The 14,863-nt window shown below is 45.5% G+C and overlaps 1 protein-coding gene across 1 annotated transcript in view; it reads left to right on the forward strand.

Annotated features, from left to right (window-relative positions):
• DEPDC5 (DEP domain containing 5, GATOR1 subcomplex subunit) overlaps positions 1 to 14,863 on the forward strand; it is a 108,992-nt gene that overhangs the window by 62,256 nt on the left and 31,873 nt on the right. Inside the window, exons 28-33 of the mRNA XM_033097641.1 lie at positions 709 to 826; positions 1,260 to 1,427; positions 2,253 to 2,472; positions 3,737 to 3,873; positions 9,134 to 9,242; positions 11,833 to 11,898. Coding sequence (XP_032953532.1) covers positions 709 to 826; positions 1,260 to 1,427; positions 2,253 to 2,472; positions 3,737 to 3,873; positions 9,134 to 9,242; positions 11,833 to 11,898 — 818 coding nt within the window. The remainder of the gene's footprint in view (positions 1 to 708; positions 827 to 1,259; positions 1,428 to 2,252; positions 2,473 to 3,736; positions 3,874 to 9,133; positions 9,243 to 11,832; positions 11,899 to 14,863) is intronic.

Below are 14,863 nucleotides of genomic sequence, written 5' to 3' on the forward strand. Positions count from 1 at the left end.
ACATGTTTTGAATGCCTACTGTGGGCATGGCACCTTATCAGGTGCCACTGAAAATATAAAGACTTGGGCCCTGGCCTCCTGGAACTTTTAGTTTGTAAGTGTGTGAGACACACACATAAAGAGCTACTACATACAGGGTAGAATTCAGGCTGCTGATGGGGTCTGATAGCTTTCTGGAGGGAGTGGCATTTCATGGTGACCTTAAATTAAATGATCTGTAGGATTTTGACGGTGGCCCAGGAAGAGAAGGCAGAAGAAACAACGGAAGCAAATGTTTGGAGATGGAAATTACAACAAATAAATATGTGATCCTTTAAGACAGGAACACAGTGCAGCAGTGTGGGAGCCGTGGGAGCTAAGTCCAGAAAGCTCAGTTGGTTGCCACCCTGGGGTAAGGGCCTCAAATGCCAGGGTGGTAGCTTGTGCGTGAGTGGAGTGAAGTTCCACTTTGTCCCACAGTCATCACTCAGCCTGTTACCATCTCTAGAACTTTCCAGAACAACATCGCACTGCTCAGCTTTGAGTGTCGTCTAGGTGCTATCAGCAGCCCCAGGCTCTGATCTGCTGCTGGTTGGTTCAGTAACAGAAAAATCTGCCAACTTTGGGACTTTTTGTGTTGCCTCTTTTGTGTCTCCTTTTCTGAATCCGTATGGAAGAGAAGCAATTGCCTGTTACCAGGTGGCGGAAATGATTTTTTTTCTCTGTTAGGCCTTGTGTCCCGAAACCGCCCTGAGGAAGAGGACCAGTACTGGTTGAGTATGGGCAGAACTTTCCACAAAGTGACACTGAAGGATAAGATGATCACAGTGACACGGTACCTTCCCAAGTGAGTCCTTGGATATTTAAGGTTTTCAGCTACTGTCCTGAATTGTGTCCGCCTGCTGTCCACATACGAATTATGTGTATCACACGTAATTGAAACCGAGGAGATTGGGTGGTTAATTTTTCTTCTGGAGTTACTGTTTTGTTTTCTAGGGTTATTTTATGGTCATTGCTCCCCTGCTTTCAAAAGGGATTTGATTAAGCTTATGTTCAGCCTGATTCTTAACAAGCCAAGTAAAAATAAAAAAGGTGGGGAGAGAAGAATGAGAAAGTAAAGAAGGGCTGAGAAGTCGCCATTACCAGTCCATGGGGACAAGTTGGTTACTGTGGTCGGGGGTAGAATGCCAAGGATGGTGCTCAGTATATTGAGACGGAAAAGGTGGTGAAGAATCGGGGGACTCTCCTTGGGACTTCTGGGCATGTCCTTTTTTCCCCAGGTACCCTTATGAGTCTGCCCAGATCCACTACACCTACAGCCTCTGCCCTTCCCACTCAGACTCGGAGTTTGTCTCCTGTTGGGTGGAATTCTCCCACGAGCGGCTGGAGGAGTACAAGTGGAATTACTTAGATCAGTATATCTGTTCCACCGGCTCTGAGGATTTCAGGTCAGAGAACATGCTTTGGCTTTCCATCCTGGGTGTGTCCATATTTTAACGCTTCCGGCCCTTTTTTCTGATTACAAAAGGATGTCTGTTTTGGGGTGAGGGGGAAGGAACAAAAACACATTTGTATTGGGTTAAAAACTCATTGAGGAGATGGATGGCGGTGATGGTTGCACGACAGTGTGAAGGTACTTAATGCCACTGAACTGGACACCTTTTCTCCCATATTGAGGTTGTATTTATTTATCTTTTTTTTTTAATAATTTTTTTTTTCAACTACTCTGCCTTCTTGACTGGAAATCCCGTTGAAATGTACGCTTAAAGATCTTTAAAGGGGTAAACTTAGTTGTGTGTATTTTACCACATTAAAACAAACAACAAAACCTTGGTGACGATGACCTCTTTGATGGAATATCAGGGCAGATCATGTTCTTAACATTTTCCTGACTACTTGTGTTTTGTTTTTAATTTTTATGCATGATTTATGATCACGATGATAAAAAGCCATAACTCCAATGGGCCTGAGTGCACAGAAGCATTCTGGCATCTCTGGGGTGTAAAGTAAACACAGCATTTGAGTTCTTCCTTCTGAGCTTGTGGTGTGTTGTGTTTTTTTCCTCCGTTTTTTAAACATTTATTTTTAAATTATAGTTGACATGGAATGAGCTTGTGCTTTAAATGAAGCCCTGAAATACGGCACATCATGGGGAGAGGGACCCTCATGCACCAACTCCAAGGGGAAGGTCGAGCTGTCGTGTCCATCGGGAGTGATTTCTTTATCTACTTTTGCTCACCACCACCCCATTTTTCTCCTTTGGTCTTCCGTAGCTTAATTGAGTCTCTGAAGTTCTGGAGGACCCGATTCCTGCTGCTGCCAGCCTGTGTCACTGCCACCAAGCGCATCACAGAGGGAGAGGCCCACTGCGACATCTATGGGGACAGGCCTCGGGCAGATGAGGAGGAGTGGCAGCTCCTGGATGGCTTTATCCGCTTTGTGGAGGGCTTGAACCGGATCCGCAGGCGCCATCGCTCCGATCGCATGATGCGGGTGAGGGCTCTGTGGGGACTGTGCCTGGTCCAGGGCGCAGGAGCCGTCTCCTATCTTGGGGACCTCCATGGGCAGGCGTATTTATTCCACAACTGTCCAGTATTTGTCGTAAATCCAGAACAATGTGTTCCTCTCCAGGGAAGGGTGGAAGAGGGAGGAATTGGGTACAGACAGCCACTGGGCAGTGTTCTGTGGCACAGGGCAACCTGAGGACACAGCTTCCTCATGTGCACCCCAAGTGGGACCCGTTGTTGAGCACGGCTCCTTGTGTAATACTGTTAGATTGCAGCAGCAATATCACTTATACCACTTTTAGAGTTCCCAGCGCCCGTGGACATTCATTCAACCACACATTCCCTGGTGGGGACACTGAGGCTCATGGGGGTTATGGGATATGTCTGAAGACACCCAGCTCTGTGTGTGTGTGTGTGTGTGTGTGTGTGTGTGTGTGTATACGGGTCTATGAATTTTACAAATATACAGATTCATGTAATCACCACCACCACAATCAGGACACAGAATAGTTTCTGTCACTCCAAAAACACTCCCTCTAGCTACCCTTTATAGCTACACTCCACCATGGCAGCAGCTGGTCTGGTCTCCATCAGTGTACTTTTGTCTTTTCCAAATGTCGCATAAACTGGACGATAGAATATGTCAATTTTTGAGGCTGCCTTCTGTCACTCAGCATCATGCCTCTGGGATTCATCCAACTTGTCCCTTACATCAGTGGTTCATTCCTTTTCGTTGCTGGGTTGTGCTCCATCATCAGCCGTGTTTTAACTCCAAGGTCAGGATTCTTCAACCCACCCAGCTCTGTACACAGCATCACTTATGGTTGTGCACAGCCTCATTTCCAGGAGGGCTTGTTTAGTGGAAGGAACCTTGGCTTTGAAGTCAGGTAACTGTAGTTTGAATTCCAGCTCCAGTAGGATTTGCAGTAAGTTCCTTAACTTCTCTGAGATTCAGTTTCTTCTATGAATTAGATGTGATGTTATTTACTTCCTAGAGTTATGATGAGAATAAAATGAGATAATATGCGTAAACCACCTTAAAGAGGCAGTTTTTTTTGAGTCAACGGGCATTTGGGGCCTTCAGTTCAAGTGGAAAGCAGTTTCTGGGCGTTTACTGACTCCTGAGAACCCATGTTCCTCAGTTCCCTGGCAGCAGCACGACAGAGGTGACAGCATATGCTGAGCTGCGAAGGGTGTTCACTGAGAGGGCCCCTCGGGCTGATGGCCTTGTTTCCTCTTCTCTGCTTTAGAAAGGGACCTCCATGAAAGGCTTGCAGGTGACCGGACCCATTTCCACGCACTCCCTCGGGGAGTCAACCGGCCCCCCGGTTGGGAAGAAGGGAACCTCAGCTCTGTCTGCCCTGTTGGAGATGGAGGCCAGTCAGAAGTAAGTGCCTGGAGAGAGTCGCGTCCGCATCCCACATCCCCGAGGGTTTTCAGTGCGCCACCCTTGTGATTGGGGTAAAATATGATTTCTATCTGCAAGGAGCCTGTAATTGACAAAAAGACACATCCATGAAAAGAAAGCTGGGCTAATACTTGGTAAATGTCATGTAACACAAAATAGGCCAGAAGTTATAAACTTGCAGCTGTGGCTTAATTGGAACTATAGATACATTTGTCCTACAAAGTGCTTTTTTTTGTTGTTACTTTTTTTTTTTTCTTAATAGACTATTTTTTGGAGCAGTTTTAGTTCAAAGCAAAATTGAGTGGAAGGAACAGAGATTTCCCAGACATACCCTGGCTCCACACATACACAGCGTCCCCTGTTACCAACATCCCCTCCGGAGTGGGACGTTTGTTACGATTACAGTTGATAAATCTACACTTGACACACGATAATCACTCAAGGCCATCGTTCATTTACATCAGGGTTCACGCTCGCTTGGTGTTATACATTCTGTGGGTTTAGACAAATTTATAATGACATGTAGCCACCATTACAGGGTAGTTTCACTGCCCTAAAAACACAAAATATTTTTTTAAATATTTGAGCCAAGGTTTTTTTTGTTTGAAGATTTGATATAAAAATCCAGACTTTATATGAATTCTAATATGAAAAAATATTAGTATTTTAGTATCATCAATAATATGCAAAATTATATTATAGGTAATATATAAAATCCAGCTTTTCTTGAAATAGCGGAGGCTCAGTGAATACTGGGTCCACAGTCATACCCAGCCATGATGAGCTGGCACTCTAGAATGGACATGTGCCCTCTGGTTTTCTGTGGAACCAGCACGCCCTCTGGTCTTGGACTTGTCTTACACCCTCAGTCGTGCTACCCGACCAGCTTCTCTAGGCATTTGAGTGTGTGGTCCTTTTATAAACATTAAGTGCTACGGTTCTCAGGATGCCGGTGGGACTACATCTTGCTTGGGAGGGTAGGGACAGTGTCACAGGAGGTAGGATTTAAGTTGGCCTTATAGAAAGGGAAGCATTTACACAGAGAGAAGGTGGGACTTGGGGAAGAGGAGGAAACATTGCCGTGAGTAGGTGGGACCTCCTCTGGTGCACGTTCCATGCCTCCTTCATCCTCCCAGCCAGATCCGGTTCCCTTTGCGCCTCCCAGCATCCTGGGCCTATGTCCATTAGAGCACTTCTGAGGCTGCAGCTGATTTACTCATCTTCCCTCCGACTTGTCTCTGCTCTGAGGGCAGAGTCTGTGTTCTGTGCCTGGCACATAGTAGGTGTGCAGTAGATGTGAATGATGGAGAAAGGGATGCAGAGGGTCCCTGTACAAGATGTTAGAGGAAACTAGACCTTGTCTGTCTGGTGTGAGGGTCTATGTCGTGCCCAGCAGGAGCCTGCATAAATCAGCTTTCTGAAAGTAATGTGGAGTAAGCATGAGGCACGGTGGGAGATGCAATTACAGACTGCTTGGGAAATTGGATTCAGGCTGTCCCTTTGAATGTTTTTTTTTATTTTAATGGAAAATTTCAAACAGATTGAAAAAAAGGAGACTAGTGTAATAAATCCCCGTTTACCCATCACCCAGCTTCAGTGATTTTCATCTTATGGCCAGTCTGTTTCATTTATATCTCACTTGCTTTCATCTTCTTTTTTATTTCTTATTAACTCCCAGACATCATATCCCTACATCTGTAATACTTCAGTATGTATCTCTGAAAGATAAGTACTCTTTAAAGACAAACAAACCATAATACCATCATTTATCTAAAAAGTTATAGCAATTCCTTAACATCGTGAAACATCCATTCAGTGTCTTTGCCTGAAGTGGTGTTTTCAGAGATGAGCCCCATGTACCGGCAGGCCCGTGGGATGGGCCCCGGGAGGTAGACTCCCACTGGTCCAGGCAAGAGGCGACAGAGGCTGGATGGAGGGTGATGATGACATGGAAAGGAAGTGATGCAGGGAGAGAAGTGAAGAACATAGTGGGGTGACTGGGGGGCACATGAGAGGAGGAGAGAGGGAGTGGGTTGGGCTCATTGCCGCGGACACCGGGTCCTCTTCAGAAAACGCCTCCGTCTGCCCCAGGAAAGACCGCAGAGCTCTGCCTGGCACCGTCTCCCTGTGGCTAATCATAGACCCTTCCTGCTGAAAAAAAGAACAAGGAACATATGTTTCTGGGAGGCATGTGAAGGTGGGAGGGGGGGATCTTATTTTAATTTGTCAGTGAGTCATCATTTAGTATGCTCCTAGGAGCCTGTTTCTGCTCACACTGGAAGAGGAAAGACAGCTTGGGGTGGTGGTGTCCCCTTGCGAGGGGTGAGACTCTCAGCTAACACCGGAGCAAGAGGCGGGACAGAGACCGAGATTTGTTCCTTGCTCCAAGGACTGTTCCTGGGTGACATGGTATGTTTCCTCAGTGCTGGAGATAGAGCAAAGGGAACTTGACCTTTATATGATATTTGCACACAGCATATTTTTGTGTGCCTTTCTTTTGCTTTTGCTGCACCAAGCAGATCCAGTTTTATTTATTAGGAAAAAGTGACAGCAACACGAGGAAGAATGAATGAAATGTTACCCATGGTCCTGCCATCTTACCATAACCGTTTATCTCTTCCACTTCCCTTCCAGTCTTTCTCTGTAGACATAATATGTTTAGTCCTGCTCTCGTGAAAGATGCAGACCCCTGGAATCCTGGCCCTGGGTTGACTAGCAGCATGGCTGTGAGCAGTCTGGGCAGCAGGTACCCGTCAGCAGGCTCTGCTGCTCCTGTTAGATGACAGCTGAGTCAGAGCAGAGAGACTCCCACATGATGACCGACCCCCTCCCGACAGAAGGCAGTATGCCCTCATGTGTGTTCTCATATATATGTATCCGTATACAATACGTAAAACCGCTGTTTGTGGTAGTCCCCTCCCCTGAGCCATTAGACAAGGAACCTCCAAAGGCAAGGACAGGGTCGTATTCGTCTCTGAATCCCTAATTCCACGGGTCAGCACGTAGATGGCAGCTCAGTAGATGGGGATTGTCACGGGCATTGGACGATGCATCTGAGTGGACACGTGGGGGTTACCACGGCTTCCTGCCACTGCTGTCCCAGTCATGGCCTGCCATTGCAGCCCTCAGGAAGTACAAGAGTATGTTATAGTGTGTGTTTGTGAATGAGGCTCAGAGGAAAACACACTGCGATTTGGTGGAGAGAGAGAGAGAGGAAGAGAGATCGTGTCGTGCAGTGAAATAGGGAAGGAATCAAGCACTTAAACTCTGCTTTTCCTGTATGAATTATACCTCAGAGTCACCAAGTAATTGGTGTAGGGAACTTTCTCTTTTTACAATATTCTAGCTAATAGGTACAGTACCTAAAGGAATGATAGAACATTACTATGTGTGGTTTCTAATGAACGTAATGGGTTCAGGAGAGCTCATCAGTGGCAACTAACATCACACAAGAGAGACTGCAAGACACTGTGGGTCTCGAAGCAGAAGTACACAACACACGTTCGGAGAATTCTTGCCCCAAGTTGAACCTAAAACTGCTCAAACTTTTAGATACAATTTCTAGTTGTCAGGAAGTGCCGGCCACAGAGGAACATGATAAACAATAAAAGGGTATAATCAGCTCATCCAGACAGTAAATTTACAGGATGAACGAGCTACTTTCTTCAGCAAATAAGTTGCAAGGATAAGGAGAGATGAAAAGGAGTTTATAGCTTAAAAAAGACTGAAGAGACACAATTTATTGTAGGGGCTTTAGTTAAATCCTGTTTTGAACAAACTAAAGAAATTTTTGGAGATAATTGGAGAAATATTAGATACTAGAAAATGTTTTCTAAATTTTGAGTGTTGCGCAAGGCTCATAATACCAGCATGGGCCAGGGAGCTGTGTCCTACACAACTGGACTGAGAATCAACGGCTTGAACCGGAGTGTGGGGGCGGGGAGGCAGAAGAAAGGGGGAAGAAAAAAAAATTTTGAGTGTGGTGATAGAATTGTGGTTGTGTCTTTTAAAAACATTTTCTTTTAGAGATAGAGTATGTGCTGAAGTGTTTATGGATGAAATACCATGTGAGTTTTGCTTCAAAATAATTGGGGGGGATAGGTCGGGTGTACAGATGAAACAGTATTGGCTCTAAATGAATAATTTTGGGGTCTGAGTAGATGGGGTTCGATTATATTATCCTCTTTACTTTTGTGTATGTTTGAAATGTTTCCATGATAAAAACTAAAAACGAGCGAGTATATGTAACAGGTTACTGTGGAAACTGATTTTTAATCTATGGGATGAGATTACTTCACCGTCAATAACAAACAGATCGGATTCCTAGGGAGGCAGATGGAGTTTAACGTGTAGGATGTTTATTAAGGAGAGTCTTGGGCTCAACACCTGTGGAAGGGAGAGGGCAGAAGAAACAGGAGTGGGCAGAGGGAAAAGCCGAGATGGGATGAAAGCCTAGCGACAGCCGCAGGCCGCCTCACTCGAGGTCTGGAGCTAGAACCACCTTCAGAGATGACCCGGGTTGGACCCACATGGCCCGCCCAGGCCTGTCCTCTCCCTCACCGATCGTTCGTTATCTGTGGCAGCCCAGGGAGGGGTGAGAGCTTGCATGAGTCTGCTCTGCAGCTGGGGGGAGCCAGCTGGACAATGTGTCCAGCTACTGTGGCAACAAGGCGGCAGCAGAGGGTTCTGGGTGGCACCTCGCACTGTCGTTACAATAATAACGAAGCATTTAAGGCTATACTATGAGCCTTCTGAAACTTAGCAAATAAAAATTCAGTAATAAAGCAATTTAATTTGAAGGAGCATTTAAGTTATAATAGTTCATAGTTAATTTTAGTATGGAAAGAATTAGGAAAATAAACATGAAAGTATGTATTTATATATATCAGAACCAGGATGGGATGGGATGGGGTGTCATAAGAAAACCATATCTGGTGTTCATGGATGGAGTCACTCAAACCATGTCACTTGCCTTTTCAAAGTAATAGGGAAGCACCAGATGCTGCCAAGATGCTTTTTAAAGTGGGCTGTTTTCTGATTTACCATGGAGGGCTGGTGATAGTTCAGGACAACGAATGAAATTAAGGGTATCATGTAAGGCCTGAAGGAGAAACAAAGCAGAAATGTCTGTTTCAAAAGATGACAGCAACACAGCTGTCTTCATTCCATCTTGGCTAATGTGGGTCTTTCACCAGGGGTCTCTGAGCAAGCTGCAGTCATGTGTTTTTCCTCCTTTCAGGTGCCTGGGAGAACAGCAGGCAGCTGTGCATGGTGGCAAGAGCTCCGCCCAGCCCACCGAGAGCAGCAGCGTTGCCATGACTCCCACCTACGTGGACAGCCCACGAAAGGTAAAGGAGGCCACTGCAGCAGGGAGCATGCTCTCTGAGATGCGATGTGGAGGGGAGCATGGGGAGCCATTCGAGTCCAGGATTGAATGTGCTGAGGAGGAATTAACTCTATCCTGAGCACTTTTAAGCATTCCTGTTTTTATTGAGGAACTTGCCTGCTCACAGTTGTAAGGAGTCGAACAGCTAGCTAAATGCAGATATTCAACAGTCAAGCTAAACAGTATTGGTCAAGGCCCAAGCTCTGAAACTGGCCGTCTGGTTTTCCTTCAGCTGCATCTTTGGCTCTCCTGGTGTGCAGGGGTCTGTGGGGGAAGGCAGAAAGCTACTGAAGCCGCTTCCATGAAAGCTCTCTCTCTCTTTTTTTTTTTTTTAACTCCCTACAAACAAAGTCCAGGACCAGAGTGCTCACTCTTTGATAATGAAATTTCCATCAGTTTGCTTAGACTCCTGAGAAATACAGTCTAACGGAAGCAGGACCAAAAACCAAGAGTAAAAAACAAAACCTGAGGCTTTGGGCCTCTGTGTGGAATAGCAAGTACAGCAGAGGGGCCCAAAACTCCCTAGGTCAGGATTTTTGTACCTTTTACAACCCATGGCCTTGGCTCTGTCCACTCCTGGGAAATTCAGAATCGGGCATCATTCTGATGTAGGGTGAGCTGACTGTATGTTTTTTCATCTGGTCTCTATCACTAGGAAACAAAGGATATTTAATAGATGTATTTTCTTTTCAAAATTGTCGTCTGATTGTATATCTATCTATGTGTTCATTTTACTTCCATATCATGAAAATTTCCCCACATCATTAAATATTTTTCAAAAGCATGATTTAGATAACTATATAATATTTCATCATGGTGAATAGACCTTAATTTATAACTCACTTTTTTTGTTCAAAATGTAGATGGAATCTGATTTTTAAAAATAGTTTTTGATAATTATTCCATAAATTTTTATAATTATTCTACAAGATATCACAATTATAAATAATATGGCAAATAACCTCTTTGCATATAATTATTTGACCGTATGTCTGATTGTTCCTTTAGGATAAGTTACTAGAATTAGACTACTAGGATGGAGGGCTTAAAATCTGAGAAAAAGTATAACTGAGGCTTTAGGCAGCTGATATAACACAGAGATCAGAGATTGGCAAACCTCCATAAATATGGGCTTTGGGGGCCAAGAGGCAAGATCGAGGCTTTTGTGTAGGTACTTCCATAACCATTTACAAACTACTCTTAGGTGCTCTGAGACAGCCAAAGTGAAGAGCCGTGGCTGATATACACAGAAATGCCCGACGTCTCCAGTCAGATTCTTGTGTTAGGATGTGTGGAGGGATACCTGAATTTGCATCTCCTCAGCCACATATTTCCACGGTTGGTTCCTTGAGTTCAGAATGACTTGTGGAAAATAGCAGCAGTGTTAAAATGGATAGCCAAATATTGCAGTGATTCCACTTTTAGAAATGAAGAAAAGTTGTAGGAAAACAGAGACCTTCAGATGTATCAAGTGCCATTTCTGAATTTCAGTGATAATGCATCAAAAAAGTAAACAGATTTGGAAGGGACAACAGGACACTTCTTGACCTTAAGAAAGATGCAAGGAGGGGTCTTTGGAAAAGAGCTTTATGTCATTTTTGTTTCAAATACGTGGCTTGAACCCCAGCAGAATCGGGTGGGGAGGGGAAGACAGCTTCAGGACAGCCCCAGTGAGTACATATGTATCTGACATTATGTATGTCTCAGCTTCTTGGTGATTTGGTTACACAAACAGTGGAGGAGAAGGTATTGCTGCTTTTGTATCCTGTTTGCTCAGAAAATTAAGTACGTAAGAACTTCTCCCGCGTTGAGTCTTCTCCCATCTGGCTGCCATGTTTAATAACAGGCAGAATTGAAAACCTCAGGCCTCTGTGTATCTCTCCAAGAGGTCTGCTGATCACCTAGCCAGGCAGGAGGCCAGGAAGCAACCACCGAAGCCTCTCCCCTGCCACCCCCTGCAAGCTGCTCTTTGGCCCCTTCCCTTCCCCTTGGCATTGGTCTGAAGGAAGTTCAGAGCTATGCAGGAAGGTGCAAGCATCCAAGCCAGGCTCTGAGGAGACCTGAGGGAGCTTGGACACACCTTCTAACCCAGGTGCTTGCTCCCACACGGATGGGATATTCTGCCCAAGAAGGTGTGAGTTCCTGCTGATGCTTTGCATTTGGATATTGTCTTCCTGGGTGGGTGGATCTCTCTCTCTCTCTCTCTCTCTCTCTCTCTCTCTCTCTCTCTCTCCCCCCCCCCCTCCTCTCCCTCTCCCTCTCCCTCTCCCTCTCTCCCTCCCTCCTCTCTCTCTCCTTCCCTCTCTCCCTCTCTCTCTTCCTCTCTCTTCCCCACCCTTTTTCCTTCCCTCCCTCCTTCTCTCCCTCCCCCCACTCCCCACCCCCATCCCTTTATGTGCCCTTGTTTCTCTCCTTCCCTCCTTGTTTTTATTTTTATTTTTTTCTCTCATACCCTCTCCTTCCCCTGATGGTTCACCACTGGTCCACATTCCGTTCCTTCGCTCCCTTGCACCTGCTGCTGCGGCCACTGCTTCCTCCTCCTCTGACTTCAGGATGGGGCCTTCTTTATGGAGTTTGTCCGCAGCCCGCGCACAGCGTCGTCCGCCTCCTACTCTCAGGTCAGTCCAACTCTGCAGCCCGTGCATGCCTGTCCTGTCAGCAGAAGCCTTCTGCTCAGCTCTCAACAGTTGGAATTGGGCTGCAACTGAGTTGCAAGGGCTGGTGAAATTGAATTTGGTCTCGGAGGGGTGCATTCTCACCCGTGGATTTGGCAGCTGGAAATGCTTAATGTAAGAGAACAAACAAGCACACTCATGTTGACTCACGTGTTTCATGTCTCCGCCTGTTTCATGTAGTTGCCATGGCTTCTCTGCCACATGGCAGCATCTTCCCTTTAAGGTGTTTATGTCCACACAATGTAAGCAACATGAAGTATACTTACTTAAGGACTAAATGCTTTTTTTTTTTCTCCCAGTATAAGTAGATAAATTTACAACAGCGTGGAAGGAAGTGGTGAAAAACATTTATTGATAGGCGTGTGCTTTGTCAGAGGCTAATGGTGTGCGACTCTGGGCAGCTCATCTAGGCTCTGGACTTCCCCTAACCAGATCTCTAAGGACCTTCTCAGCCTTAACGTCTTCGTCATTATCCGCTATGCACATGGTATCGTCTCATTTCATCCTTACAACATAGTCTAGGAGTTAAATAGAAATTTCATCACAGTTTTACAGATGGACAAAGAAGTTGTGTTTTACACAGTATGGGCTTGAGCGGGGATTTCAATGCAGGACCAACAGGCTTGACTCATGACACACACACCCATCCCACTATGTAATTAGCGTTAGTAATTACTGTTCTGAAAGGTCTTAGGTGAAGAGAGACTGGGTTCCATGCCCTTTATCAAGACTCCTAAGTATATAAAATTGGCTTCAATACAGAGATTTGAAAGGGTTGAGGGCGTTTATGCAGAGCAAGCCAGGCCACGGAGGACAAGACTCGGGGGCGGTTCAAGAGCAAAGGTTGAGGAATCATTATTTGGTGGAAGTCAGAAAACCGACACTGATTGAGTACGGGCTCTGCCAGCTAACTGTGCAAGGGACTCTGCAACCATCATGTTCACAACAGTGTATGAGGTGCAGGTATTATCACCCCACTTTCCAGATGAGAAAACTGAGGCTTAAAGATGCTACCTGGTCAAAGAGCAAACAGCTAGTGAGTGGCTGAGCTCCTGCACTGTCCTGCCCATAGTGCTGGGAGGGAAAGGGGTTAGTGAACATTGGAGCCTTCCCTTTCTGCGAGGTGCAGAGGGTGCCACGCCTGTCAGTGCAGCTCTTCAGAGGTCTGCGCCTGCCTCTTTCCAGTGAGCTGCATGACCCTGGGCAAACCCCCGTCAGGGCCTGAGTCCTAATCCAAGAATCCTGATCTCTGAGTGTGGGAGGCACACTGCGCTTTTGGTGTAAAACAGACTCAGGTCGGACTTTTTAACCTTTTACTGTTTAAAAAGAGACCCTCTTGTGACAAGTTTTGGACTTAGATTAGAATAACATGAGAAAAATAAACAGCCGGAAGAAGAGACTTGTTTTATAAATCCTGTAATAGGCCACACATCTTCTCATGATGGAATTTGCCAGTAGAACAAAAATGGACAAGTTCCCGCAATTGGGAATAGAAAATAGAGATGAGATGTTAGGAGAAGCACACGAATAAAGGTTATATTACGTACCAGGTGTGTTGTTAAGAAGATACATAATTTTAAAAAATTATCTCCAATCATATCAGATACAGTAAGGGAGCTCTCACAAAATTACTCACAAAAATACTTACACAAAATTAAATTGTACTTTATTTTTGTTTTATTTATTGTGTTAAAAATATACATAACATAGAATTTGCTTTGTTTTCCAACACGTAGCCCAGAGAGTGGAGGGGCCAGTAGAGTCAGACAGCTTCTTTCAGATGTTGGCTTCAGCACTGTCTCAGGGAACTGCTTTGGACGTGTTAGTTAACCTCCTAAACCTCAGTTTCCTCATTTGTAAAAGGAAATAAAAATAACTTCCTTGTAGGGTTGTTTTGAGGATTAGGAATAATATATGTTTCTCAACAGATTTCAAGGGAATGAAGTCACATAGAGCATGTGTACAATTAAGTTACATGTCAGTGACACGATAACTAGAAGAGCCCCACCTGTTTGGAAGGTAACACACTGCAAGTAATGCATGAGGCAAGAACAATACATGTAAGGCCACTAACATGTTGTGTGGTATGTGGCGGCCACACAGTAAAATGTTAGCTCGGATCAGGATTAGGAGTGCTATGATGCCAGGTTTCGATGTCAGTTTGGCACATATTTATTAGTGTCTACTCCCCATTCCTGCTGCCTCTGCTCTCTCCATCCTCGTTCCACGACCAGAAAGTACAGAGGGTGCAGTGAGCTCCTTAGGTGAATGGAACTACTTGTTAAAAGACGGTCAGCATGCAGGCCCTGGCATCAAGCTGCCGCGATCCACGGATTGCCTGTGAGCCTTTCAGCAACTGCACTAACCTCGCTGTACCTTGGGTTTCTCACCTGCATAGTGAGACTCATAACTGTGTTCTCCTTATAGAGTTGATGTGAGAGCAAAATGGGATGAAGCATCTTTGTGGTTGGCTCAGACCCTGGCACATAGTAAATTCCCCAGACATGTGTGTGTATGTGGGAGAGGTGGGGAGGGAGAGGGAAGAAGGATGGGGGAGGGCACAAGCTCGTGAATGAGCTTGATTGGGCCAGGGAGCTCTTTCTCTTAAGTGTGGGGGGGTAAAAATGCACTTAGACCAGGTGACTTCTCCTATGCCTTTTATCTCCGAAATTCTGGAATGACCCTATTGGACCTTGAAAAGTAAGTCCCCTGGCTCTGGCTGAGTCACAAAGGTATAGCCTGTGGGTTTTGCTACCTCAGCACAGCTCTCTGGAAAGGGGATCCTGTTAGCCAAGGGGTGCAGGGGCCGTCACCTCAGACTCTGATTCTTCTAAGGGAAGAAAGCTCCTGTAAAATTAAAACAGACAGCAGTGCACAGAGCATTCCAGGTACCAGGGCTGTGCACCAG

Source organism: Rhinolophus ferrumequinum, chromosome 25, assembly GCF_004115265.2.
Source record: "Rhinolophus ferrumequinum isolate MPI-CBG mRhiFer1 chromosome 25, mRhiFer1_v1.p, whole genome shotgun sequence".
In the NCBI taxonomy this organism is placed as follows: domain Eukaryota; kingdom Metazoa; phylum Chordata; class Mammalia; order Chiroptera; family Rhinolophidae; genus Rhinolophus; species Rhinolophus ferrumequinum.